This window comes from Coregonus clupeaformis, chromosome 25 (genome assembly GCF_020615455.1).
Source record: "Coregonus clupeaformis isolate EN_2021a chromosome 25, ASM2061545v1, whole genome shotgun sequence".
Taxonomy (NCBI): domain Eukaryota; kingdom Metazoa; phylum Chordata; class Actinopteri; order Salmoniformes; family Salmonidae; genus Coregonus; species Coregonus clupeaformis.
In genome coordinates, this window is record NC_059216.1 from 14293311 (window position 1) to 14318835 (window position 25525).

At 46.6% G+C, this 25525-nt stretch overlaps 1 protein-coding gene across 2 annotated transcripts; it reads right to left on the reverse strand.

The window, feature by feature from the left end:
• Window positions 1-4124: 4124 nt before the first annotated feature.
• Window positions 4125-24713, reverse strand: wdr32 (WD repeat domain 32). Of its 2 annotated transcripts, none has more exons than XM_041857702.2 (8): window positions 23978-24713; window positions 23622-23735; window positions 20264-20461; window positions 18828-19030; window positions 18347-18427; window positions 15785-15930; window positions 4971-5137; window positions 4125-4602 (listed from the first exon to the last, which is right to left on the reverse strand). In XM_041857702.2, exons 1-8 carry the CDS (start codon window positions 24454-24456, stop codon window positions 4398-4400), a joined length of 1593 nt encoding a protein of 530 aa, XP_041713636.2. In that variant the 5' UTR covers window positions 24457-24713; the 3' UTR covers window positions 4125-4397. The 2 variants fall into 2 exon arrangements, with proteins under 2 accessions (XP_041713636.2, XP_041713635.2); XM_041857701.2 differs by having other exon boundaries at window positions 15752-15930.
• Window positions 24714-25525: the final 812 nt, after the last annotated feature.

A 25525-nucleotide genomic window follows, 5' to 3' on the forward strand; every position in this document is an offset into this window, starting at 1 on the left:
CCTTCATCCATCCAGGTCCACAATACAACACAGATTCATAATGACTTATTCGACAAGGTCAGGTGGTCCCTTCTCCGTTTCAGTTAGTTGTCTTCCGTTTGGTGCCTAATGAATGTGACCCAGGACCAAACGTTGTGGAAAGTAGAACATGGCATGAATAGAGCCGATGTGATTCCTTGTTCTGAACGTCAGAGAGAGACGTGTTCGTTCTACATATTTCTATCCGAGCGCTCTAGAACGTTGCGCCCTGCTGAACGCGTCCCCAGGTGAAGTTATCCACACCTGAGTCCTGGCTACAATCTTTAGACAGGTGAAGTCCTGGCTACAATCTTTAGACAGGTGAAGTCCAGGCTACAATCTTTAGACAGGTTCTGGCATTGATGACTCAGTATTGCCATACCCTCCTTGAACTCAAACAGTAGAGCAGATTGATGAAGGCGAAGGCTCCTATCGATCACCAGAGGGTTATTCATTAGTAACACAGGCTCCTATCGATCACCAGAGGGTTATTCATTAGTAACACAGGCTCCTATCGATCACCAGAGGGTTATTCATTAGTAACACAACCTCCTATCGATCACCAGAGGGTTATTCATTAGTAACACAGGCTCCTATCGATCACCAGAGGGTTATTCATTAGTAACACAGGCTCCTATCGATCACCAGAGGGTTATTCATTAGTAACACAGGCTCCTATCGATCACCAGAGGGTTATTCATTAGTAACACAGGCTGCTATCGATCACCAGAGGGTTATTCATTAGTAACACAGGGTCCTATCGATCACCAGAGGGTTATTCATTAGTAACACAGGCTCCTATCGATCACCAGAGGGTTATTCATTAGTAACACAGGCTCCTATCGATCACCAGAGGGTTATTCATTAGTAACACAGGGTCCTATCGATCACCAGAGGGTTATTCATTAGTAACACAGGGTCCTATCGATCACCAGAGGGTTATTCATTAGTGCAAACCGTAGCAAACAAAAACAAGAGTTTATATTGGACAAAATTCGGGCAGTCCCTCCCTGTTTGCTTCCGTTTGGTTCATAGTGAATAAACCCCAGATTAAATGTAACGCTAATCCAGGTTACGTAACATTATAACAAGGTGTTATAAGCAGATGTTATAGCCAGGTATTACTCAGTATTTATGCCTAAATTATAATACATAAAGGAATGGTTTCCCAGTCACAGATTAAGCCTATTGGGCTTGCTTTTTAATCCAGGCTTAATCTGTGTCTGGTAAACCAACCAAAAGTCTCCCAGACACTAACCCAAAATCAATGTTGTAAGCCATAGCAGCAGTAACAGAGAGTTACGGCAGGTAGCTTAGTGGTTAAGAGCGTTGTGCCAGTAACCGAAAGGTCGCTGGTACTAATCCCCGAGCCGACTAGGTGAAAAATCTGTCGATGTGCCCTCGAGCAAGGCACTTAACCCTGATTGCTCTGGATAAGAGCGTCTGCTAAATGACTAAATATGTAAATGTAATAAAACAGCAGTCACACAACACCGATTGGAACTGGAGCAATAAAAAGCATTCAAATCATCAAGACAACGGAGAGAAGGTAGAAAGTGTTAGGTGAGAAGTCAGAGAGAAGGCTGTGATAGGTCCTTTAAAAACTGAGGCTAGAGGTTACAGGTCAGAGTGATTGTACAAGCAGAGAGAGGGGTGTAGGGTGAAGACGCTGATCTCGGGTCGGTTTTGTATTTCCACCACTAAATGGTTAAGGTTAGGATTGGGGGAAGGGAAGCTAATCTGTACCTAGGGAAACTTCACCCCGGAGTGCAGAGTAGCAGTACCCGCTGAAAGGTCTGGATGGTATACAGTAGAGGACCTGTGATCACTAGGAGCCTGTGATCTTCAAGGCATTACTAGTCGATCACCAAACATTTCTGTAGAAAAGCCAATGATAAAGGCTTGAGCTCCTTCAATTTCTTTCTTTGTGTTGCCCTGTTGGCGGTAGGTGCACTTGATTCAGAAGCCCTGCACACCGGGGGAGGCAAAGTGTTCCCATTTTGGACCATTTCATGACTGAAAAGAAACTCCCCTTACTGGTGGACCGGGAGATCTGTTGCCAAATCGAGTGCGCCTACTGCGCTGGCCAATCGGATAGCTCAAATCACCGTGCCAACAGCTTCCACGACCCTGGCCACAACAAAGTTTGATACTAGCCTGTGACATTTCATAACTTTTAACACCTTGACCAGAGAGAAACTGTCAAAGAATACAGCAAAGAGCTGCTGTTTTTACGAGTGAGTTCATGTTAAAGTTTTTATTCAACACTGTTTTTATTCAACACTATTACAAAAACAGAAATTACACTTCTCCCTCTGTCCACACACACTGCAGCTGCAATGAATGAGTAGCCAAGTGTATCGATAGCCCTGCATCTTTATTATTATTAGCAGCTTGTCCTGTATATTTTAATATCGAGTAATATTTCACTTTCTCTGGTCGTAGGAACAACATGAATTTGTGGATGAGGCTGATGAGGTGCGGGTTGAGTTTCACCATCAGGTGGAAGACGGTGTCCCCCTCTCTCTGTTCAGTCTCACCGGAGGAAGGAGAGATCAGGGACCGTGAGAGGAGGACCCTCTGCTGCTCTCTCCCTCCCTCCGCTGAGACTAATGCCGTGTTCAAAACAACTAGGAACTCGGAAATGTCCCACTTCCGTCTTCAGTGCATTTAAAAGACAACTGGGAAGAATCGTTTTGAACGGTCACCCAACTCGGAATTACAAATCTGAAACTCGGGCATCTTTCTAGCGCTTCACGACCTGAAGATCACGGATGTCATGATTTCACCTCGTCCCCCCCCCCCAGAGTTCCCAGAGTTCCCAGCTGTCTTGAAAGCACCATGACCATCAGATGCAGGTACCATCAATCCAATAAAATAAAAAACCTAATAATTTTAAATTTATGCTCAACTGTGCCTCAGTCAGCAAGTGCTACACCAACTGAACTATTCTATTACCAAAGCTCGAGTTTTGAAATATAATATGGTCAGAGAACAGTATCACCAGACCAGGCATTTGGCCAATATGCAGAGAAAATGTTATTAGGTTAATGTTACATTTAAAAAAATTATAATGTTAGGCGGTAGAGCTCAGCTTGCTTTTTTTGACTGCGAAAGTGTCCTTGACTCAGAAAAAGGTTGGTGACCACTGTGTCCTTGACTCAGAAAAGGTTGGTGACCACTGTGTCCTTGACTCAGAAAAGGTTGGTGACCACTGTGTCCTTGACTCAGAAAAGGTTGGTGACCACTGTGTCCTTGACTCAGAAAAAGGTTGGTGACCACTGTGTCCTTGACTCAGAAAAGGTTGGTGACCACTGTGTCCTTGACTCAGAAAAAGGTTGGTGACCACTGTGTCCTTGACTCAGAAAAAGGTTGGTGACCACTGTGTCCTTGACTCAGAAAAGGTTGGTGACCACTGTGTCCTTGACTCAGAAAAGGTTGGTGACCACTGTGTCCTTGACTCAGAAAAGGTTGGTGACCACTGTGTCCTTGACTCAGAAAAGGTTGGTGACCACTGTGTCCTTGACTCAGAAAAGGTTGGTGACCACTGTGTCCTTGACTCAGAAAAGGTTGGTGACCACTGTGTCCTTGACTCAGAAAAGGTTGGTGACCACTGTGTCCTTGACTCAGAAAAGGTTGGTGACCACTGTGTCCTTGACTCAGAAAAGGTTGGTGACCACTGTGTCCTTGACTCAGAAAAGGTTGGTGACCACTGTGTCCTTGACTCAGAAAAGGTTGGTGACCACTGTGTCCTTGACTCAGAAAAGGTTGGTGACCACTGTGTCCTTGACTCAGAAAAGGTTGGTGACCACTGTGTCCTTGACTCAGAAAAGGTTGGTGACCACTGTGTCCTTGACTCAGAAAAGGTTGGTGACCACTGTGTCCTTGACTCAGAAAAGGTTGGTGACCACTGTGTCCTTGACTCAGAAAAGGTTGGTGACCACTGTGTCCTTGACTCAGAAAAGGTTGGTGACCACTGTGTCCTTGACTCAGAAAAAGGTTGGTGACCACTGTGTCCTTGACTCAGAAAAAGGTTGGTGACCACTGTGTCCTTGACTCAGAAAAAGGTTGGTGACCACTGTGTCCTTGACTCAGAAAAGGTTGGTGACCACTGTGTCCTTGACTCAGAAAAGGTTGGTGACCACTGTGTCCTTGACTCAGAAAAGGTTGGTGACCACTGCATGAGGGCGGTCGGTAGCGAAACCAAGTTCAAGGTGGTCCCTCCGTTTCAGTCCGTTTTCCTCCATTTTGGTGCCTAATGAACACTGCTCTCTACGTGATTCCTGGAGCGTGTGACCGGGGACAAAAAGTAGTGCACTATATAGGGAACAGGGTGACATTTGGGACGCACCCCCATTTGGGACGCAGCCCCCATGCCGTCAGAACCTGGGTTGATAGAGGGCAACGCGGCCGCTGAGGCAGCCTGAGGCCAGCTGGCAGTGGGTCGGGGAGAACTTGGTGGTGAGGACCACGTCACTGTGGGAGTAGATGGACCGGACCTCCCGGAGACAGCTGGTCTGGACGGGCAGGCAGTCAGACAGCTCCATGCAGTTCTCATCGAAGGAGAGCAGTCGCACCCCGTACCTGTTGGGACAATACTTGGGAGTCATTACAAAAGCTGAAAACTGTGGCCCAATTCCAAATCGACCCCAATCCCTATACACTCGTGGATATCTGAGATTTTATAGGTGTAAGTAATATGAGAATAAGTCCACCAAGCCCTCTGATTGGCTAAGCAATATGAGAATAAGTCCACCAAGCCCTCTGATTGGCTAGGTGGGTTTTACCATATCGCTTATACTGAGTCTGTATCTTTAGGTTTCCTCTAAGCTCCAGTCTTCTGTTCAACCAAGAGTTCAACTGACATCATCTTCACTTTAACCCCATTATATAGCCATTCTAATAGCGTAAATGACCCATAATTGGACAGTAGTTGTCATAACACTCCATACCCGTAGGGGGAGCAGATGAGCCGCCCGTCAGGGCTGAAGCACAGCTCCTTGATGTAGCCCCTCCCCACATTGGCCTCCTCGATGTAGTGGGTCAGACGTAGCGAGCAGCGGGGGGAGACAGGGGGACGCGTGGGGGATCCATCCTGGAACTCATATACACACGTCCACTGGAGAGGAGAGAGAGAGCGGAGGGGGTTGGGAGGGAGGGGAGAGAGGGGGGTGCGAGGGAGGGAGAGGAGAGCGAGAGAGGGGTGGGAGGGAGAGGAGAGAGTTGGGAGGAGGGAGAGGAGAGAGAGGGGGAGGGAGGGAGAGGAGAAAGAGAGGGGGGTGGGAGGGAGGGAGAAAGTTGGGAGGGAGGGAGAGGAGAGAGAGAGGGAGGGGAGAGGAGAGGAGAGAGCGGGGGTGGGAGGGAGAGGAGAGAGAGAGAGTTGGGAGGGAGGGAGGGAGAGGAGAGAGAGAGAGGAGAGAGAGAGTTGGGAGGGAGGGAGGGAGAGGAGAGAGAGGGGGGAGGGAGGGAGAGGAGAGAGAGAGAGTTGGGAGGGTGGGAGGGAGAGGAGAGAGAGAGAGTTGGGAGGGAGGGAGGGAGAGGAGAGAGAGAGGGGGGTGGGAGGGAGAGGAGAGAGAGAGAGAGGGGAGGGAGGGAGGGGGAGGAGAGAGAGAGAGTTGGAAGGGAGGGAGGGAGAGAGAGAGAGAGAGTTGGGAGGGAGGGAGAGGAGATAGAGAGGGGGTGGGAGGGAGAGGAGAAGGAGAGAGTTGGGAGGGAGGGAGGGAGGGAGAGGAGAGAGAGTTGGGAGGGAGGGAGGGAGAGGAGAGAGAGAGGGGGGTGGGAGGGAGAGGAGAGAGAGAGTTGGGAGGGAGGGAGGGAGAGGAGAGAGGAGAGGGAGGGAAGGAGGGAGGGGAGAGAGAGAGAGTTGGGAGGGAGGGAGAGGAGAGAGAGAGAGTGGGGGAGAAGGGGAAGGAGAGAGAGAGGGAGAGAGAAGAGGGTAACCTGTTCATCTATGATGACAGACAGGGCATTAGAAAAGCATGTCCAAGGGCAAACTCAAATGGACCCCTATGCACTCATCAGAAGATTTGATTGGTATAAGCAATAATGAAACGTCCACCTAGCCAATCAGAGGGCCAGGTGGAGCAACAGGGCCTTCAGAATGTATTCATACCCCGTGACTTATTACAGCCTGAATTCAAAATGGATTAAATATATTTTTTTCTCATTCATCTACACACAATACACCATTATGACAAAGTGAAAACATGTTTTTAGACATTTTAGCACATCTATTGAAAATGAAATACATACATATCTAATTTACATAAGTATTCACACCCCTCAGTCAATAGTTTGTAGAAGCACCTTTGGCAGCGATTACAGCTGTCAGTCTTTCTGGGTAAGTCTCTAAGAGCTTTCCACACCTGGATTGTTCAACATTTGCCCATTATTCTTTTAAAGATTCTTCAAGCTCTGTCAAATTGGTTGTTGATCGTTGTTAGACAACCATTTTCAGGTCTTACCATAGATGTTCAAGTAGATTTAAGTCAAAACTAACTCCGCCACTCAGGAACATTCACTGTCTTCTTGGTAAGCAACTCCAGTGTGGATTTGGCCTTGTGTTTTAGGTTATTGTCCTGCTGAAAGGTGAATTAATCTCCCAGTGTCTGGTAGAAAGCAGACTGAAGCAGGTTTACCTCTAGGATTTTGATGTGCTTAGCTCCATTCGATTTCTTTTTTATCCTGAAAAACTCCCCAGTCCTTAACGATTACAAGCATACCCATAACATGATGCAGCCACCACCATGCTTTAAAATATGGAGAGTGGTACTCAGTGATGTGTGGTAAAGTGTAATTAATAACTTCACCATGCTCAAAGTGATATTCAGTGGTGTAAAGTACTTAAGCAGTACTTTAATTTTTACTTAAGTAGTTTTTGGTGGGTATCTGTACTTCACTATTTATATATTACTATTTATATTTGACAACTTTTACTCCACTACAGAAAATAATTTACTTTTTACTCCTACTCCTACTTTACTACTACATTTTCCCTGACACCCAAAAGTACATTTTGACAGGAAAATGGTCCAATTCACACACTTATCAAGAGAACATCCCTGGCCTCTGATCTGGTGGACTCACTAAACACAAATGCTTCGTTTGTAAATTATGTCTGTGTTGGAGGGTGCCCCTGGCTATTTTACTGGGTGACTTTCACTTGAGTCATTTTCTATTAAATGTATCTTTACTTTTACTCAAGTACGACAATTGGGTACCTTTTCCACCACTGGGGATATTCAATGTCTGCTTACTTTTATAAAAAAAAAAAAAATGTATCTACCAATAGGTGTCCTTCTTTGCGAGGCATTGGAAAACCTCCCTAGTCTTTGTGGTTGAATTTGTGTTTGAAATTCACTGCTCGACTGAGGGACCTTTTCAGATAATTGTATGTGTGGGGTACAGAGATGAGTTAGTCACGGTGCTTATCTTGTAAATCGGGAGGTTCCCGGAACAAAAAGTGAGCGCTAGAGGTGAGTTCTGAGGTTCCGGAACGCATGAGGTAAGAACTCACCTTTATAATAAAGCACTGCATGCATATCATCGCATTTGCGTAGTAGTGTTGGCCTTTTCCTAAACGGATTTCATGCAATTCTACGTCATTTTACATGAATATTTTTTAATACCGCACAAATGATCGAAATGGCAGGCTACTTTGACACTGACAAAACTGAAAATCAGAGACCGATAAAAATGACCTTGTCTTGAATCCATCAATAGCCTAGGCGAAGGCTACAATATGAGGAAATTAGTCCTAAAAATGCTTTCTAGTATCACTGACTCACTCGCTGGTGATTGTCGATGCGCTCGTGCCAAAAGCCTCTCTCGCTCTCTCCTTTTTTTGTAAAACAATATTTGGAAGTCGATCAAATATTTTGGTAGCCTACAGCATAGAGTCTTCCCTTTTCAGCAGGAGCCATTTGCTTTCCAACCTGTACATGAAATATTGTGAATATTGTTTTGTCGGCATGCTGTTTTTTCACTGACAGATTTGCCGCTCGTTCCCGACTGTAGACTATTCCTTGTTATTGGGCTACGATCCACAGCTAGGCTATTTGTTTAAATAAGCTATTGATCCTCTGTAGCTAAATTATACATGATTATATTATATATTATCTCATGGTGTAGTGGGCTATTCCGAATGATTTCACTTATTTCTGAACAGACAGCAGTAATTCTATAACTTTTGCAAATGTATTTCAATTTATCATGCAGTTCCTCCGGCTATGATTCTATAAGGAAATAAATGATGAAGCGCAACGCTGGAGAGATGAGAGGAGCAGGCTGATTTGTATCAGAGCAGAGAGAGGTGATAGAAAGTGAATCTCATTCTAGTTCTGAGAGAGATCCTGGCTTCTCACAGCCCTGGTCACCCGTTGGTCTCACACAGGTTACAATGTTGCGCAAACCATAAACCCGGGCCGGCCCAACCCAAATCAACTCTTAGAATATTAGGCCCGGGCTGAAAATCTTATTTTTCACATTACGTTTTTTTGTTGGGGGCAGGAGAATTAACGAAGGAGGCAACTCAAATCAACTTTGATCGCTAATATCAAATTAAACACTAGGTAGTCATTAAAATTATCATGTTAAACACTATTATTGCACAGAGAGTGAGTCCATGCAACTTATTATGTGACTTGTTAAGCACATTTTTACTCCTGAACTTATTTAGGCTTTCCATAACAAAGGAGTTTAACACTTATTGACTCAAAACATTTCATCTTTTCATGTAAGGGATAATCAACAAGGGTAGGCTGGACACATGAAAGAACACCATCCCAACCGTGAAGCACGGGGGTGGCAGCATCATGCTGTGGGGGTGCTTTGCTGCAGGAGGGACTGGTGCACTTCACAAAATAGATGGCATCATGAGGAAGGAAAATTATGTGAATATATTGAAGCAACATCTCAAGACATTAGTCAGGAAGTTAAAGCTTGGTCGCAAAATGGGTCTTCCAAATGGACAACGACCCCAAGCATACTTCAAAAGTTGTGGCAAAATGGCTTAAGGACAACAAAGTCAAGGTATTGGAGTGGTCATCACAAAGCCCTGACCTCAATCCTATAGAACATTTGTGGGCAGAACTGAAAAAGCATGTGCGAGCAAGGAGGCCTACAAACCTGACTCAATTACACCAGCTCTGTCAGGAGGAATGGGCCAAAATTCACCCAACTTATTGTGGGAAGCTTGTGGAAGGCTACCCAAAACATTTGACCCAAGTTAAACAATTTAAAGGCAATGCTACCAAATACTAATTGAGTGAATGTAAACTTCTGACCCACTGGGAATGTGATGAAAGAAATAAAAGCTGAAATAAATCATTCTCTCTACTATTATTCTGACATTTCACATTCTTAAAATAAAGTGGTGGTCCTAACTGACCTAAGACAGGGCATTTTTACTATGATTAAATGTCAGGAATTGTGAAAAACTGAGTTTAAATGTATTTGGCTAAGGTGTATGTAAACTTCCGACTTCAACTGTGTGTATATATACACTGCTCAAAAAAATAAAGGGAACACTTAAACAACACAATGTAACTCCAAGTCAATCACACTTCTGTGAAATCAAACTGTCCACTTAGGAAGCAACACTGATTGACAATACATTTCACATGCTGTTGTGCAAATGGAATAGACAACAGGTGGAAATTATAGGAAATTAGCAAGACACCCCCAATAAAGAAGTGGTTCTGCAGGTGGTGACCACAGACCACTTCTCAGTTCCTATGCTTCCTGGCTGATGTTTTGGTCACTTTTGAATGCTGGCGGTGCTTTCACTCTAGTGGTAGCATGAGACGGAATCTACAACCCACACAAGTGGCTCAGGTAGTGCAGCTCATCCAGGATGGCACATCAATGTGAGCTGTGGCAAGAAGGTTTGCTGTGTCTGTCAGCGTAGTGTCCAGAGCATGGAGGCGCTACCAGGAGACAGGCCAGTACATCAGGAGACGTGGAGGAGGCCGTGAGGAGGGCAACAACCCAGCAGCAGGACCGCTACCTCCGCCTTTGTGCAAGGAGGAGCACTGCCAGAGCCCTGCAAAATGACCTCCAGCAGGCCACAAATGTGCATGTGTCTGCTCAAACGGTCAGAAACAGACTCCATGAGGGTGGTATGAGGGCCCGACGTCCACAGGTCGGGGTTGTGCTTACAGCCCAACACCGTGCAGGACGTTTGGCATTTGCCAGAGAACACCAAGATTGGCAAATTCGCCACTGGCGCCCTGTGCTCTTCACAGATGAAAGCAGGTTCACACTGAGCACATGTGACAGACGTGACAGAGTCTGGAGACACCGTGGAGAACGTTCTGCTGCCTGCAACATCCTCCAGCATGACCGGTTTGGCGGTGGGTCAGTCATGGTGTGGGGTGGCATTTCTTTGGGGGCCGCACAGCCCTCCATGTGCTCGCCAGAGGTAGCCTGACTGCCATTAGGTACCGAGATGAGATCCTCAGACCCCTTGTGAGACCATATGCTGGTGCGGTTGGCCCTGGGTTCCTCCTAATGCAAGACAATGCTAGACCTCATGTGGCTGGAGTGTGTCAGCAGTTCCTGCAAGAGGAAGGCATTGATGCTATGGATTGGCCCGCCTGTTCCCCAGACCTGAATCCAATTGAGCACATCTGGGACATCATGTCTCGCTCCATCCACCAACGCCACGTTGCACCACAGACTGTCCAGGAATTGGCGGATGCTTTAGTCCAGGTCTGGGAGGAGATCCCTCAGGAGACCATCCGCCACCTCATCAGGAGCATGCTCAGGCGTTGTAGGGAGGTCATACAGGCACGTGGAGGCCACACACACTACTGAGCCTCATTTTGACTTGTTTTAAGGACATTACATCAAAGTTGGATCAGCCTGTAGTGTGGTTTTCCACTTTAATTTTGAGGGTGACTCCAAATCCAGACCTCCATGGGTTGATAAATTTGATTTCCATTGATAATTTTTGTGTGATTTTGTTGTCAGCACATTCAACTATGTAAAGAAAAAAGTATTTAATAAGATTATTTCATTCATTCAGATCTAGGATGTGTTGTTTAAGTGTTCCCTTTATTTTTTTGAGCAGTGTATATACACACAGTTTGTGGTAGGTGGGCTTGTTGACTGGTTCTCTTGACACGTACAGTGGCTTGCGAAAGTATTCACCCCCCTTGGCATTTTTCCTATTTTGTTGCCTTACAACCTGGAATTAAAATTGATTTTTTGGGGGTTTGTATCATTTGATTTACACAACATGCCTACCACTTTGAAGATACAAAATATGTTTTATTGCGAAACAAACAAGAAATAAAACAAAAAAACAGAACTTGAGCGTGCATAACTATTCACCCCCCCAAAGTCAATACTTTGTAGAGCCACCTTTTGCAGCAATTACAGCTGCAAGTGTCATGGGGTATGTCTCTATAAGCTTGGCACATCTAGCCACTGGGATTTTTGCCCATTCTTCAAGGCAAACCTGCTCCAGCTCCTTCAAGTTGGATGGGTTCCGCTGGTGTACAGCAATCTTTAAGTCATACCACAGATTCTCAATTGGATTGAGGTCTGGGCTTTGACTAGGCCATTCCAAGACATTTAAATGTTTCCCCTTAAACCACTCGAGTGTTGCTTTAGCAGTATGCTTAGGGTCATTGTCCTGCTGGAAGGTGAACCTCCGTCCCAGTCTCAAATCTCTAGAAGGCTGAAACAGGTTTCCCTCAAGAATTTCCCTGTATTTAGCACCATCCATCATTCCTTCAATTCTGACCAGTTTCCCAGTCCCTGCCAATGAAAAACATCCCCACAGCATGATGCTGCCACCACCATGCTTCACTGTGTGGATGGTGTTCTGGGGTGATGAGAGGTGTTGGGTTTGTGCCAGACATAGCGTTTTCCTTGATTGCTAAAAAGCTCAATTTTTGTCTCATCTGACCAGAGTACCTTCTTCCATATGTTTGGGGAATCTCCCACATGGCTTTTGGCGAACACCAAACGTGTTTGCTTATTTTTTTCTTTAAGCAATGGCTTTTTTCTGGCCACTCTTCCGTAAAGCCCAGCTCTGTGGAGTGTACGGCTTAAAGTGGTCCTATGGACAGATACTCCAATCTCCGCTGTTGAGCTTTGCAGCTCCTTCAGGGTTATCGTTGGTCTCTTTGTTGCCTCTCTGATTAATGCTCTCCTTGCCTGGTCTGTGAGTTTTGGTGGGCGGCCCTCTCTTGGCAGGTTTGTTGTGGTGCCTTATTCTTTCCATTTTTTTAAATAATGGATTTAATGGTGCTCCGTGGGATATTTTTTTATAACCCAACCCTGATCTGTACTTCTCCACAACTTTGTCCCTGACCTGTTTGGAGAGCTCCTTGGTCTTCATGGTGCCGCTTGCTTGGTGGTGCCCCTTGCTTAGTGGTGTTGCAGACTCTGGGGCCTTTCAGAACAGGTGTATATACACTGAGATCATGTGACACTTAAAGTTTTTGAAACAAGTAATTTTTTTCATTTCACTTCACCAATTTGGACTATTTTGTGTATGTCCATTACATGAAATCCAAATAAAAATCCATTTAAAGTACAGGTTGTAATGCAACAAAATAGGAAAAACGCCAAGGGGGATGAATACTTTTGCAAGGCACTGTATCTCTCGTATTAAGCCTGTGTTGCTTTTGGGAGAACAAAAAAATAAAACTATAGCCGGATCTAGTCAGATTCGCTAACCTCAACTCTAGTATACATGCATTATATAGTCATCTTAATATCTCATATGACAGAAAAGACAAAAGACTGCATCTTCAGCCCGCCAATAAATTACATAGTGCAACCCCCGCAGTTAGCAAATGTACCTCAACATGACCTTTGCTTGCGCGATAAGGCAGAGTGCACGCTAACGGGCTTGTCGAGTTGGCTACTTGTGCGAGAAGGCAGAGCGGCTCGATGCTGGTTGATGAATTTGACAATGAATGTACTAGGAAAATAAGTTTCTCCACCAGGGGGTCTCTATCCAGGGGGAAAATTGATCTTCATTCTCACTGCTGCCATCTATTGGAATTATTTAGCAGTTGAAATAATAAATTTTGAAGCCATGTATCGATCTGACAATCAGTTTCTATACCTAAGGTTACTGAATATAGTGTATATCCTTTTAAAACATTTTTTTATTTAACCAGGTGCAAATGAGCAAAATAAATAACAATATGGGGATGAGGTAGTTGGGTGGGCTAATTTCAGATGGGCTGTGTACAGGTGCAGTGATCGGTAAGCTGCTCTGACAACTGATGCTTAAAGTTAGTGAGGGAGATAAGAGTCTCCAGCTTCAGAGATTTTTGCAGTTCGTTCCAGTCATTGGCAGCAGAGAACTGGAAGGAATGGCGGCCAAAGGAGGTGTTGGCTTTGGGGATGACCAGTGAGATATACCTGCTGGAACGCATTCTACGGGTGGGTGTTGCTATGGTGACCAATGAGCTAAGATAAGGCAGGGATTTGCCTAGCAGAGATTTATAGATGACCTGGAGCCAGTGGGATTGGCGACAAATATGTAGTGAGGGCCAGCCAACGAGAGCGTACAGGTCACAGTGGTGGGTAGTGTATGGGGCTTTGGTGACAAAACGGATGGCACTGTGATAGACTACATCCAATTTGCTGAGTAGAGTGTTGGAGGCTATTTTGTAAATGACATCACTGAAGTCAAGGATTGGTAGGATAGTCAGTTTTACGAGGGCATGTTTGGCAGCATGAGTGAAGGAGGCTTTGTTGCAAAAATTATAGTTTTAACCATGTTCTGATGCTTTAGTGTGTTTTTTTTAACAAGGAAGCTGGTTAAATAAAATACTGCACTTTTTAGACATTCCTACTTCCAACATAACGGCAATGTCTGTTTCTCCAAATAACTCCAAATGGATGTATTTTGATGTTTTGAAGTTCTACACCATTTCATTCAGGATAATCTATTATTTCTAATTATGTAAATGTGGGTAGCATAGTATGCTGTGATCAATTGCTGGTAGTTCAAACTTCAAAATTATATTTTTACTCCTGGAACTCTGAGGTCGTCCCATTGTTTCCTACAGGGGTATGTCTGTCTATTTCGCCAAATCTCTCACAATGTGTATATTTGCATTATTTCAAGTCGGACACCATTTTAAAAATCAGGAGAATATCCTCGGTTGTCATCGATCACTAGACCAGCAATAGTCAGAAGTTTTCATTTTGTCCCTACTTCCTCATTACGCAGACATAAACACTGTTGACACCGTCGAGGTGCGGATGTTTATTTTCTGCACAAGTTGTTTTTTTCCCCAGTTTCGTCCCAACTACAGATTGTAGTGGTAAAACAAAAAAGGGAGACATTTTTCTGTGCCTTTTAGGCAAAATTGAATTCTAAGCATCACTCCAGTCAGAAGAGGCTCTGCGAAGGTTCGTTTCAATTCATTCGCTAGTTATCCAGCTTAACCAACGTTATTTTGCCGTTTTTCAGCCTTGGGTGAATTTTGACTCGTTCTATTGCCCAGCCTAACGAGGGGTTATGCGTTCAATGGAAAATGATGAACGACTGGAAAATCCCACGGAGTTGCATTATTTTCCAGAGAACGCATAGAGCCCCGAGTTGATCATCCATGGCTCTAATTTAACACATTTATACCTCTAGAAATATGTTCATTTGCTGGTAGAAATGTGTTCATTTACCTCTAGAAATGTGTTCATTTACCTCTAGAAATGTGTTCAACATCCACTGAAGTAGCTAGCAGGTTTACAAGATACAATAGTTGCCGTGGTAACCAAACAAACTGACCTGCTAGTTTAGCTAACCAAACCGCCAGTCCTAGCTTGCCATTATGAAAATCCAATTCAACAACGCCAAATGTTTTCAAATTTGACTTTTGCTTTCAAAAGCAGCTCAAACAGAACATGTAAGAATGAACTACAGCCATTGAATTCTACTGTGTTGATATACCGTGTGTTACAGGGAAATAATGCACGCTCTAGAATGCCCTTCATGCCAATCAGAAACAAGTATTCAACAATGCCAAAGTATAATTTTAATTTGACATTATCGGGTATTGTGGGTAGACCAGTGACAAAAAATCTCAACTTCATCAATATTAAATTCAGGCTGTAACACAAAAAAATACTTTGGCGTTATGTTAAAGGAGAATCATGAGGTAGATGTCGGGGTGCTGTGTGTAGATGTCGGGGTGCTGTGTGTAGATGTCGTGGGGTTGTGTGTAGATGTCGGGGTGCTGTGTGTAGATGTCGGGGTGCTGTGTGTAGATGTCGGGGTGCTGTGTGTAGATGTCGGGGGGTTGTGTGTAGATGTCGGGGTGCTGTGTGTAGATGTCGGGGTGCTGTGTGTAGATGTCAGGGGTGCTGTGTGTAGATGTCGGGGTGTTGTGTGTAGATGTCGGGGTGCTGTGTGTAGATGTCGGGGGGTTGTGTGTAGATGTCGGGGTGCTGTGTGTAGATGTCAGGGGTGCTGTGTGTAGATGTCGTGGTGCTGTGTGTAGATGTCGGGGTGCTGTGTGTAGATGTCGGGGTGCTGTGTGTAGATGTCGGGGTGCTGTGTGTAGATGTCGGGGTGCTGTGTGTAGATGTCGGGGTGCTGTGTGTAGATGTCGGGGTGCTGTGTGTAGATGTCGGGGGGTTGTGTGTAGATGTCGGGGTGCTGTGTGTAGATGTCGGGGTGCTGTGTGTAGATGTCGGGGTGCTGTGTGTAGATGTCGGGGTGCTGTGTGTAGATGTCGGGGTGCTGTGTGGTGAAAGTTACCTCCTGGGGGTTTTGGGGGGTCAGGTGACTCACCTCCTGGTCGTCCATGTTGGAGGAGCACCGGATGAGGGCGGCCCATCCTTTAGGGTGAAGCTGGAGAGAGGTGATGCAGTTTCCCCGGTCCCTCTCTCCTGGGATCTCTGGAGTCAACACCTCTAAACTGTTCCTGGGGGAGAGACCTGGGAGAGGGAGGGGCAGCAACATGAAGTCAACCCTAGGGCTGTACGTCTAACCGACAATTATGAAAATAAAATAATCATCATAACCGTAAAAAACTAAAACACCTGTTCTATTCATTCTATTTCTATGGCAGCACACGCAGTCAGGAGCGGAGGAGAGGAGAAAATGGGCATTAAAAAAACACTAATAATTCCAACGGTTATTACTGTGACCGTGGTCATTTGGCTGGCTAATTACAGTCATCCACAGCCTTAGTCAACACATAACATAGACGGGGGAAGCAACACAGCACACTGACAGTCAACACAGCACACTGACAGTCAACACAACACAACACACCGACAGTCAACACAACACACCGACAGTCAACACAACACACCGACAGTCAACACAACGACAGTCAACACAACACACTGACAGTCAACACAACACAGCACACTGACAGTCAACACAACAAAACTCAGTCAACTAAACAACCAACAGCCAACACAACACACTGACAGTCAACACAACACACTGACAGTCAACACAACACACCGACAGTCAACACAACACAGCACACTGACAGTCAACACAACACACCGACAGTCAACACAACACACCGACAGTCAACACAACGACAGTCAACACAACACACTGACAGTCAACACAACACAGCACACTGACAGTCAACACAACAAAACTCAGTCAACTAAACAACCAACAGCCAACACAACACACTGACAGTCAACACAACACACTGACAGTCAACACAACACACTGACAGTCAACACAACACACTGACAGTCAACACAACACAACACACTGACAGTCAACACAACACAACACACTGACAGTCAACACAACACACTGACAGTCAACACAACACACCGACAGTCAACACAACACAACACACCGACAGTCAACACAACAAAATCAGTCAACTAAACACACCGACAGTCAACACAACACACCGACAGTCAACACAACACACTGGCAGTCAACACAACACAACACACTGACAGTCAACACAACACACTGCCAGTCAACACAACACAACACACTGACAGTCAACACAACAAAACTCAGTCAACTAAACACACCGACAGTCAACACAACACAACACACTGACAGTCAACACAACACAACACACTGCCAGTCAACACAACACAACACACTGCCAGTCAACACAACACAACACACTGACAGTCAACACAACACAACACACTGCCAGTCAACACAACACAACACACTGACAGTCAACACAACACAACACACTGACAGTCAACACAACACACTGCCAGTCAACACAACACACTGCCAGTCAACACAACACACTGACAGTCAACACAACACACTGACAGTCAACACAACACACTGACAGCCAACTAGGGCTGACCCTATTTAGTCGACTCGTCGATTGTTTGGTCGATAGGCTGTTGGTCGACAGATTTCTTTAGTCCAGCAGTCGCAATTACTAGAATGATTTTTCATGGCGCTCAAGACACCAGTCTGATTGGCTCCCGTCTCAGTGGACTGATCCATTGCGGAGGCCACAGGAACGGCACAGTCCATCACTCAAAAGACACGTGATACTGAAATTGTATACGGTTATATTACGTAATAACAAAATGGTGCAACACTAATAAATCTAATATTATTTTATAACAAATGCGCCTTCTCCCGCGTTGGATACGGTCGCTGTCCGCGGCTCTGAAACATAATCTTCAGTGCGCCGTAGAATTGGCTCCTTTCCCCATGTTGCTATGTGCATAACAGCAAAGGTTGGGACACCAGCATATTGGGATTGAGAACTAAAGCGGGAGGCAGGAGACGAGGAAACAGCCCTTATTGTCTAAGAACATTGAGGAGAGCAGAAACCCCAATTTAATTAGGTCTGTAATCAACAGCCTAACTGTTAAATTGTCCTGGCTTTATAAATCATCCATATCTACAGAAATAAGACCGATCCCGCTTCTGCTGCCTGTTTGACTGTTTATTTAAATAGCCTACGGATTCCGTGAGCACCAAGCAACGGCAAAATGTCGGATAAAGCAATTTCACAAATTCTGCTGTTTTTAATCTTTGCTATGCCGTAATAAAACCTTCACACTTTTTTTTTTCTTCTCTCGTTAGAACAGGATGGTATGACTTATAATTTATTTAAGGTTGTTTACACTGTTCCAAACAGGCAGAAAAATTATATTGTAATCTAACAGCACCCGTTTGTCACACATAATATGGGAGAATCAATGTAGTCGGTCGGAGTCATATTCCACAAACCTGGTCTCCGCTCCACTCCGTTGGTGGCGTTCATTAGAAAGTTCCTTCACCGTGGAGTGGAGTTTATTCAGCTACCTAATAGCTTGTGTTTGAATGGTTGTTTTACAATAGACTTGTAATGTCTAAAGTAAGCCTAATATTCCTCAGACTGACCTTCTCTGTGAGGGTGGATCTTGCTGGAGTCGTTCCCCTGTCGAGGAGCCCCACTTGACCTCGAAGCAGACGCTGAACCATCTAGAGACAGATTCACATTAATCACCTGGGCTGAGGGGGGTGATGCAGTGACAGGGTCTCACCTGGGCTGAGGGGGGGTGAGGATGGGGGTGATGCAGTGACAGGGTCTCACCTGGGCTGAGGGGGGGTGAGGATGGGGGTGATGCAGTGACAGGGTCTCACCTGGGCTGAGGGGGGTGAGGATGGGGGAGAGGGGGGTGATGCAGTGACAGGGTCTCACCTGGGCTGAGGGGGGGGGTGAGGATGGGGGAGAGGGGGGTGATGCAGTGACAGGGTCTCACCTGGGCTGAGGGGGGTGAGGATGGGGGTGATGCAGTGACAGGGTCTCACCTGGGCTGAGGGGGGTGAGGATGGGGGAGAGGGGGGTGAGGATCGGGGTGATGCAGTGACAGGGTCTCACCTGGGCTGAGGGGGGTGCGTCTGGCCCGCAGCATACGGTAGCTGCCGACCTCCAGAGACTGTGTGAGGTCCAGGTCATGAAGGATCAGCAGGTAGCCTGATGATGTGGAGATCAGCATCTTGGAACAGTCTGGTGTCAGACGCATTCTCATCAGGTAACGCGTGTGGAAGAACTTCTTGTGGGGGCAGCCATCCTCTGTAAACCTACAGGTATAGGAGAGAGGAGGAGTCAGGGAGAGGAGGAGTCAGGGAGAGGAGGAGTCAGGTAGAGGAGGAGGAGTCAGGTAGAGGAGAGAGGAGGAGTCAGGGAGAGGAGGAGTCAGGTAGAGGAGGAGGAGTCAGGTAGAGGAGAGAGGAGGAGTCAGGGAGAGGAGGAGTCAGGTAGAGGAGGAGGAGTCAGGTAGAGGAGAGAGGAGGAGTCAGGGAGAGGAGGAGTCAGGTAGAGGAGGAGTCAGGTAGAGGAGGAGGAGTCAGGTAGAGGAGGGAGGAGGAGTCAGGTAGAGGAGGGAGGAGGAGTCAGGTAGAGGAGGGAGGAGGAGTCAGGTAGAGGAGGAGTCAGGTAGAGGAAAGAGGAGGAGTCAGGTAGAGGAGGAGTCAGGTAGAGGAGAGAGGAGGAGTCAGGTAGAGGAGGGAGGAGGAGTCAGGGAGAGGAGGAGTCAGGTAGAGGAGAGAGGAGGAGTCAGGTAGAGGAGGAGTCAGATAGAGGAGGAGTCAGATAGAGGAGGAGTCAGGTAGAGGAGGAGTCAGGTAGAGGAGGAGTCAGGTAGAGGAGGAGTCAGGTAGAGGAGGAGTCAGGTAGAGGAGGAGTCAGGTAGAGGAGAGAGGAGGAGTCAGGTAGAGGAGAGAGGAGGAGTCAGGTAGAGGAGGGAGGAGGAGTCAGGTAGAGGAGGAGTCAGGTAAAGGAGGAGTCAGATAGAGGAGGAGTCAGATAGAGGAGGAGTCAGATAGAGGAGGAGTCAGGTAGAGGAGGAGTCAGGTAGAGGAGAGAGGAGGAGTCAGATAGAGGAGGAGTCAGATAGAGGAGGAGTCAGATAGAGGAGGAGTCAGATAGAGGAGGAGTCAGATAGAGGAGGAGTCAGATAGAGGAGGAGTCAGATAGAGGAGGAGTCAGATAGAGGAGGAGTCAGGGGCTGCATCCCAAATGGGACCTTATTCCCTATATAGTGCACTACTTTAGACCAGAGAATGGTACCTTATTCCCTATATAGTGCACTACTGTTGACCAGAAACCTTTGGTAGTGCACTATAGTATAGTAGTCACTATATAGAGAATAGCATGCCATTTCTGTTGTACAAACACTGGCATATCACAGATTGGACACTGGCATATCACAGATTGGACACTGGCATATCACAGATTGGACACTGGCATATCACAGATTGGACACTGGCATATCACAGATTGGACACTGGCATATCACAGACGTCGACACACACCTGTTGGTGTCCCAGGTGATGACGTTTCCGTCGAAGCCGGAGGTGACGAGGAGTCGTGTGCTGGTGTCGTACTCGATGTTCTTGACCCAGCTGGCGTGACCGTGCAGCGAGCACACCTTAGAGTTCAGCTTCCTCAGGTCCCACAGAGCTATGGTGGTGTCATCAGAACACGTGGCAAACAAACGGTTGTCCAGAAACCTGTGAAGAGAAGAGCAGCCCGTACATTATAACAACAATACTGTACATGGCATTTAGAAAAACGCTTTTCAAAGGACCCAAAGTGGCTCAAAGACCCGAAGGGGCTCAGTCTTTCTGTGATTCCTCGCCTTCCATTTCCACAGCCAATACGGTTGAGAAGGTCCAGGATGATTGTCTAATGTGTTTTGAGACGGACGCAGAGAGAGAGGAATCTAGCTGAAATAGAGCCATGAGACATGGATGTGTAGAGAATCCGTCTGCTAGGACAGTATTCTTAGGACACCAAAGCAGTCTGGACATAGCCATGTCTCAGGGCTGGAGCAGACCTAGGGACATTACTTACAGGACAAACAGCATTGACAGACTTCTGACAGAGACAGCCAGGAAGGAGAAGGCTTGGGAACAGCCAGCAGTATCTCTGGTCCAGGGAGGTTATGTGTGGCCTGCTCAAGGCTCAGCATCGGCTAGTCACATGTAAATGCCCTGGACCAGAGATAGGGAACATCCAGCTAGCGTACCTGATGACACAGACAGGCAGGAGAAGGCAGGAGAAGACAGGAGAAGGCAGGAGAAGACAGGAGAAGGCAGGAGAAGACAGGAGAAGGCAGGAGAAGGCAGGAGAAGGCAGGAGAAGGCAGGAGAAGGCAGGAGAAGGCAGGAGAAGACAGGAGAAGGCAGGAGAAGGCAGGAGAAGGCAGGAGAAGGCAGGAGAAGGCTAGGGCATTTATAAACCTTCCGAACTAGCACACCTGATTCAAGTAGTCCAGGGCTTGATAACTAGTCCAGGGCTTGATAACTAGTCCAGGGCTTGATAACTAGTCCAGGGCTTGATAACTAGTCCAGGGCTTGATAACTAGTCCAGGGCTTGATAACTAGTCGACAAGTTGAATCAGGTGTGTTAACTCTGGAATAGTTCCAATACATGGAACGGCTGGGTGGACCTGAGGAGCAGTTAGAGAAAGTCTGGGCTGGAGACTGGAATAGTTCCAATACATGGAACGGCTGGGTGGACCTGGGGAGCAGTTAGAGAAAGTCTGGGCTGGAGACTGGAATAGTTCCAATACATGGAACGGCTGGGTGGACCTGAGGAGAGGTTAGAGCACATGTGTCAAACTCATTCCACGGAGGGCCGAGTGGCTGCGGGTTTTCGCTCCTCCCTTGTCCTTGATTGATGAATTAAGGTCACTAATTAGTAAGGAACTCCCCACACATGGTTGTCTAGGGCTTAATTGAAAGGAAAAACCAAAAACCTGCAGACACTAGGCCCTCCATGGAATGAGTTTGACACCCCTGGGTTAGAGAAAGTCTGGGCTGGAGACTGGAATAGTTCCAATACATGGAACGGCTGGGTGGACCTGAGGAGCAGTTAGAGAAAGTCTTGGCTGGAGACTGGAATAGTTCCAATACATGGAACGGCTGGGTGGACCTGAGGAGAGGTTAGAGAAAGTCTGGGCTGGAGACTGGAATAGTTCCAATACATGGAACGGCTGGGTGGACCTGGGGAGCAGTTAGAGAAAGTCTGGGCTGGAGACTGGAATAGTTCCAATACATGGAACGGCTGGGTGGACCTGGGGAGCAGTTAGAGAAAGTCTGGGCTGGAGACTGGAATAGTTCCAATACATGGAACGGCCGGGTGGACCTGGGGAGCAGTTAGAGAAAGTCTGGGCTGGAGACTGGAATAGTTCCAATACATGGAACGGCTGGGTGGACCTGGGGAGCAGTTAGAGAAAGTCTGGGCTGGAGACTGGAATAGTTCCAATACATGGAACGGCTGGGTGGACCTGAGGAGAGGTTAGAGAAAGTCTGGGCTGGAGACTGGAATAGTTCCAATACATGGAACGGCTGGGTGGACCTGAGGAGCAGTTAGAGAAAGTCTGGGCTGGAGACTGGAATAGTTCCAATACATGGAACGGCTGGGTGGACCTGAGGAGCAGTTAGAGAAAGTCTGGGCTGGAGACTGGAATAGTTCCAATACATGGAACGGCTGGGTGGACCTGAGGAGAGGTTAGAGAAAGTCTGGGCTGGAGACTGGAATAGTTCCAATACATGGAACGGCTGGGTGGACCTGAGGAGAGGTTAGAGAAAGTCTGGGCTGGAGACTGGAATAGTTCCAATACATGGAACGGCTGGGTGGACCTGAGGAGAGGTTAGAGAAAGTCTGGGCTGGAGACTGGAATAGTTCCAATACATGGAACGGCTGGGTGGACCTGAGGAGAAGTTAGAGAAAGTCTGGGCTGGAGATGTCGTTGAGGAGCATGAGGTGTCTCCTCTAACGCCCAGGAAGCTCCCATTAAAAATGCCAGTAGACAGCTCTGCAAGTTGTTATAATGTCCAAAATATGTTCGTTACTCACAGAATATGGCGGGGTCTACGCTTTGTTGTTGTTGGAATCCCAGACTGCCCCTTTAAATCATCAATAGCATTCTGTTTGATTTACAAAGCTGCTACCACTAAGATAAGTTGGAGCTCAATCATGCACACTTCATATCACAATTGCACAGACAATTACTTGCATCTAAACACAACATTTTTAATGTCACCGAATATGGAGTGGTCAGACCTCAGTCTTAAGGGGGGCATATGAAATGCATGGGAGGGCAGGGCACAATTATTATTAGCCTACAGTATGTATATTTAATAATACATTCCCTCAAGTGGGGGGGCACAAGCATTTTTGGGGGCGGGCCCGGCCCCCTATGGCCCGCCCATAGCGACAGGTGTGGGAGTTTCGCTGAGCAACCATCTTCATTTAGTCCTGTTTACGGCCAGTATGTACTTCCAGAAAAGGTGTAAAAATGCCTCTTCGGCACCTCCAACGTATTGAGCTGTTGTAGACTTCAGACCTCTGCGTGGCAATAATGAGTGATTGCTGTTGTTGTGTTGAAAATGCTTATTATTATTTATTTTTTGGTTGCTTGTACATTTTTACTTAAGACCTTTTTTTGGAAGTACATGCCGGCCGTAAATTATGATAGTTGCTCAGCGAAACTCTACATTTGGTGAACAACGAACATATTTTGACATTAAAGCTTGCAGAGCTGTCTAAGGGCAGTTTGAATCGGAGCTTCCTGGACGTTAAGAGAGGAGACACCTCATGCTCCTCGTCGACATCTCTAACGACCAGATACTGGGGCAGAGAACACCCAGCTAGCTATCCTACCTGATGTTGTTGACACAGTCTTCATGCGCCTCCACCAGGGTCTTGATGTGTTTGGAGGAGATGGGGTCAAACAGGAGAACCTCTGTCTGCTCACAGGCCACTGTCAGGACAGACCTGTGGAGGGGTGGGACGTAAGGTCACAACAGAAACAGGCCCTCCCCTAGGACTCCTGGATAAGTTGGTTCTTCCTGGTCAACTTGTGTAATGTAAAAAAGGTCTGTCTGTGGATTGTGACTACTGATCATACAACTTAACTAGCTTTCCTATTACCATCTTGCACAAATATGGATAAAACTTGTCTAAAAATTTACACAAAACAAACAAACACGTAAAAACCCATTTCATCCTGTCCTTACCCGTCGGGGGAGTATTCCAAATTGAACACCGCGCCATGAGTTTGGGTATTGAGGTTGACCGAGTCTGCAGCCGGACTCATGGAAGAATACAAGTTCGTCATTGTCCTAAAGTTATCCCTAGATGGATCCACGAACAGCCCTCTCCTAATAGTCCTGCTCTGTAGCATGGAGAATAGGCTGTTGGAGTTACTCTCAACCGAACCTGGACCAGCCATAGCGGTACCCCCCTGCCCCGAGGCGCCTTGTCCATTCGGCTGACACCGGGGATTGTCCTCCGCCGCTGCGAAATCCGACCTGGAGCTTCTCAGGTTAGGGCCACTCTCCTCTCGGCTGCTCTGCGGAGGAAGCGCCGGCGTCTTGCCTTCATCGTCGGAGTCGTCTGTCTCCGGGTCCTGTTCCTTGTCCGACACTCTACTGCTGCTAGACCTGTCCTGCGACTCGTCCGCGTCCACGCTGTCGCTCTGTTGCTCCAAGCTCATTGTGCCTGTCAGGGCTATCGCCAACGGGTGCCTGCGCAGGCCCGTTGTTTCAGAGATAGTGTCTCGGTTCAACAACGAATTGTGCAATTATTGTATCCCGAATACACCTACCTCTACCCCGTTTAGAGAATCCCGCCCAAAAAACGTGAGTGGAATTTCAAGAAACTAGACAGACACGGGATGGCTAGTTGATGTAGCTAACCACACAAAACTGGAGCAAAATAGACGGTGCTGTGACGGAGTTCAGCTTCCTTCTTCTTCCGTTGAATTTTCTTATTCTTCTTCGATGAGGTTTAACGGCGGTTGGCATCCAATACATGTTGCATTACCGCCACCTACTGGACTGGAGTATAACTCCCTTATACTTTGCTTTAAAAAAATTAAAAATTAAACCAATACCCTACCATCTAACACTACACTCACAAAATAATAATAATAATAATAATAATAATAATAACTACCATACTCCACTATTTAAATCTATTTAGTCCTACCTCATTCCAACAGCCTGAAAGGATGGGACACCACCACTTAACACACCCTGTAACTCTTCTGAGGTCAAGTCTCGCACACCCAAATACCTCTCTGCAGCTGCCACCACAAACTCTATTTTCTGCGACTTACATTCCATCCCTGCAGTTGATTACCATTGCTATGAACGCTAAATAGACAATCTTACTGAAACATATATCACTTGTTGGTTTATCCCTCTGTACTGGTACAGATCTACTCCTCCCACCACTCCTCTCAGGACCCCTCCCCCTTGACCCATCTTCCTCTACTTTCTTCCCTGCCTCAGCATATGACAACTTCTGCACTACTGTAACCCTGGAAACCTCAACCTGCCTCAGCATATGACAACTTCTGCACTACTGTAACCCTGGAAACCTCAACCTGCCTCAGCATATGACAACTTCTTCACTACTGTAACCCTGGAAACCTCAACCTGCCTCTCTCGCACCGGACCTTTCTGATCCCCAGCCCCATGGGCACCCCTACAATTAACACATACCACTACTTTCCCCAATGTTACACATTCCTTTGTCTCATGCCCTTCTGCACACTTCTC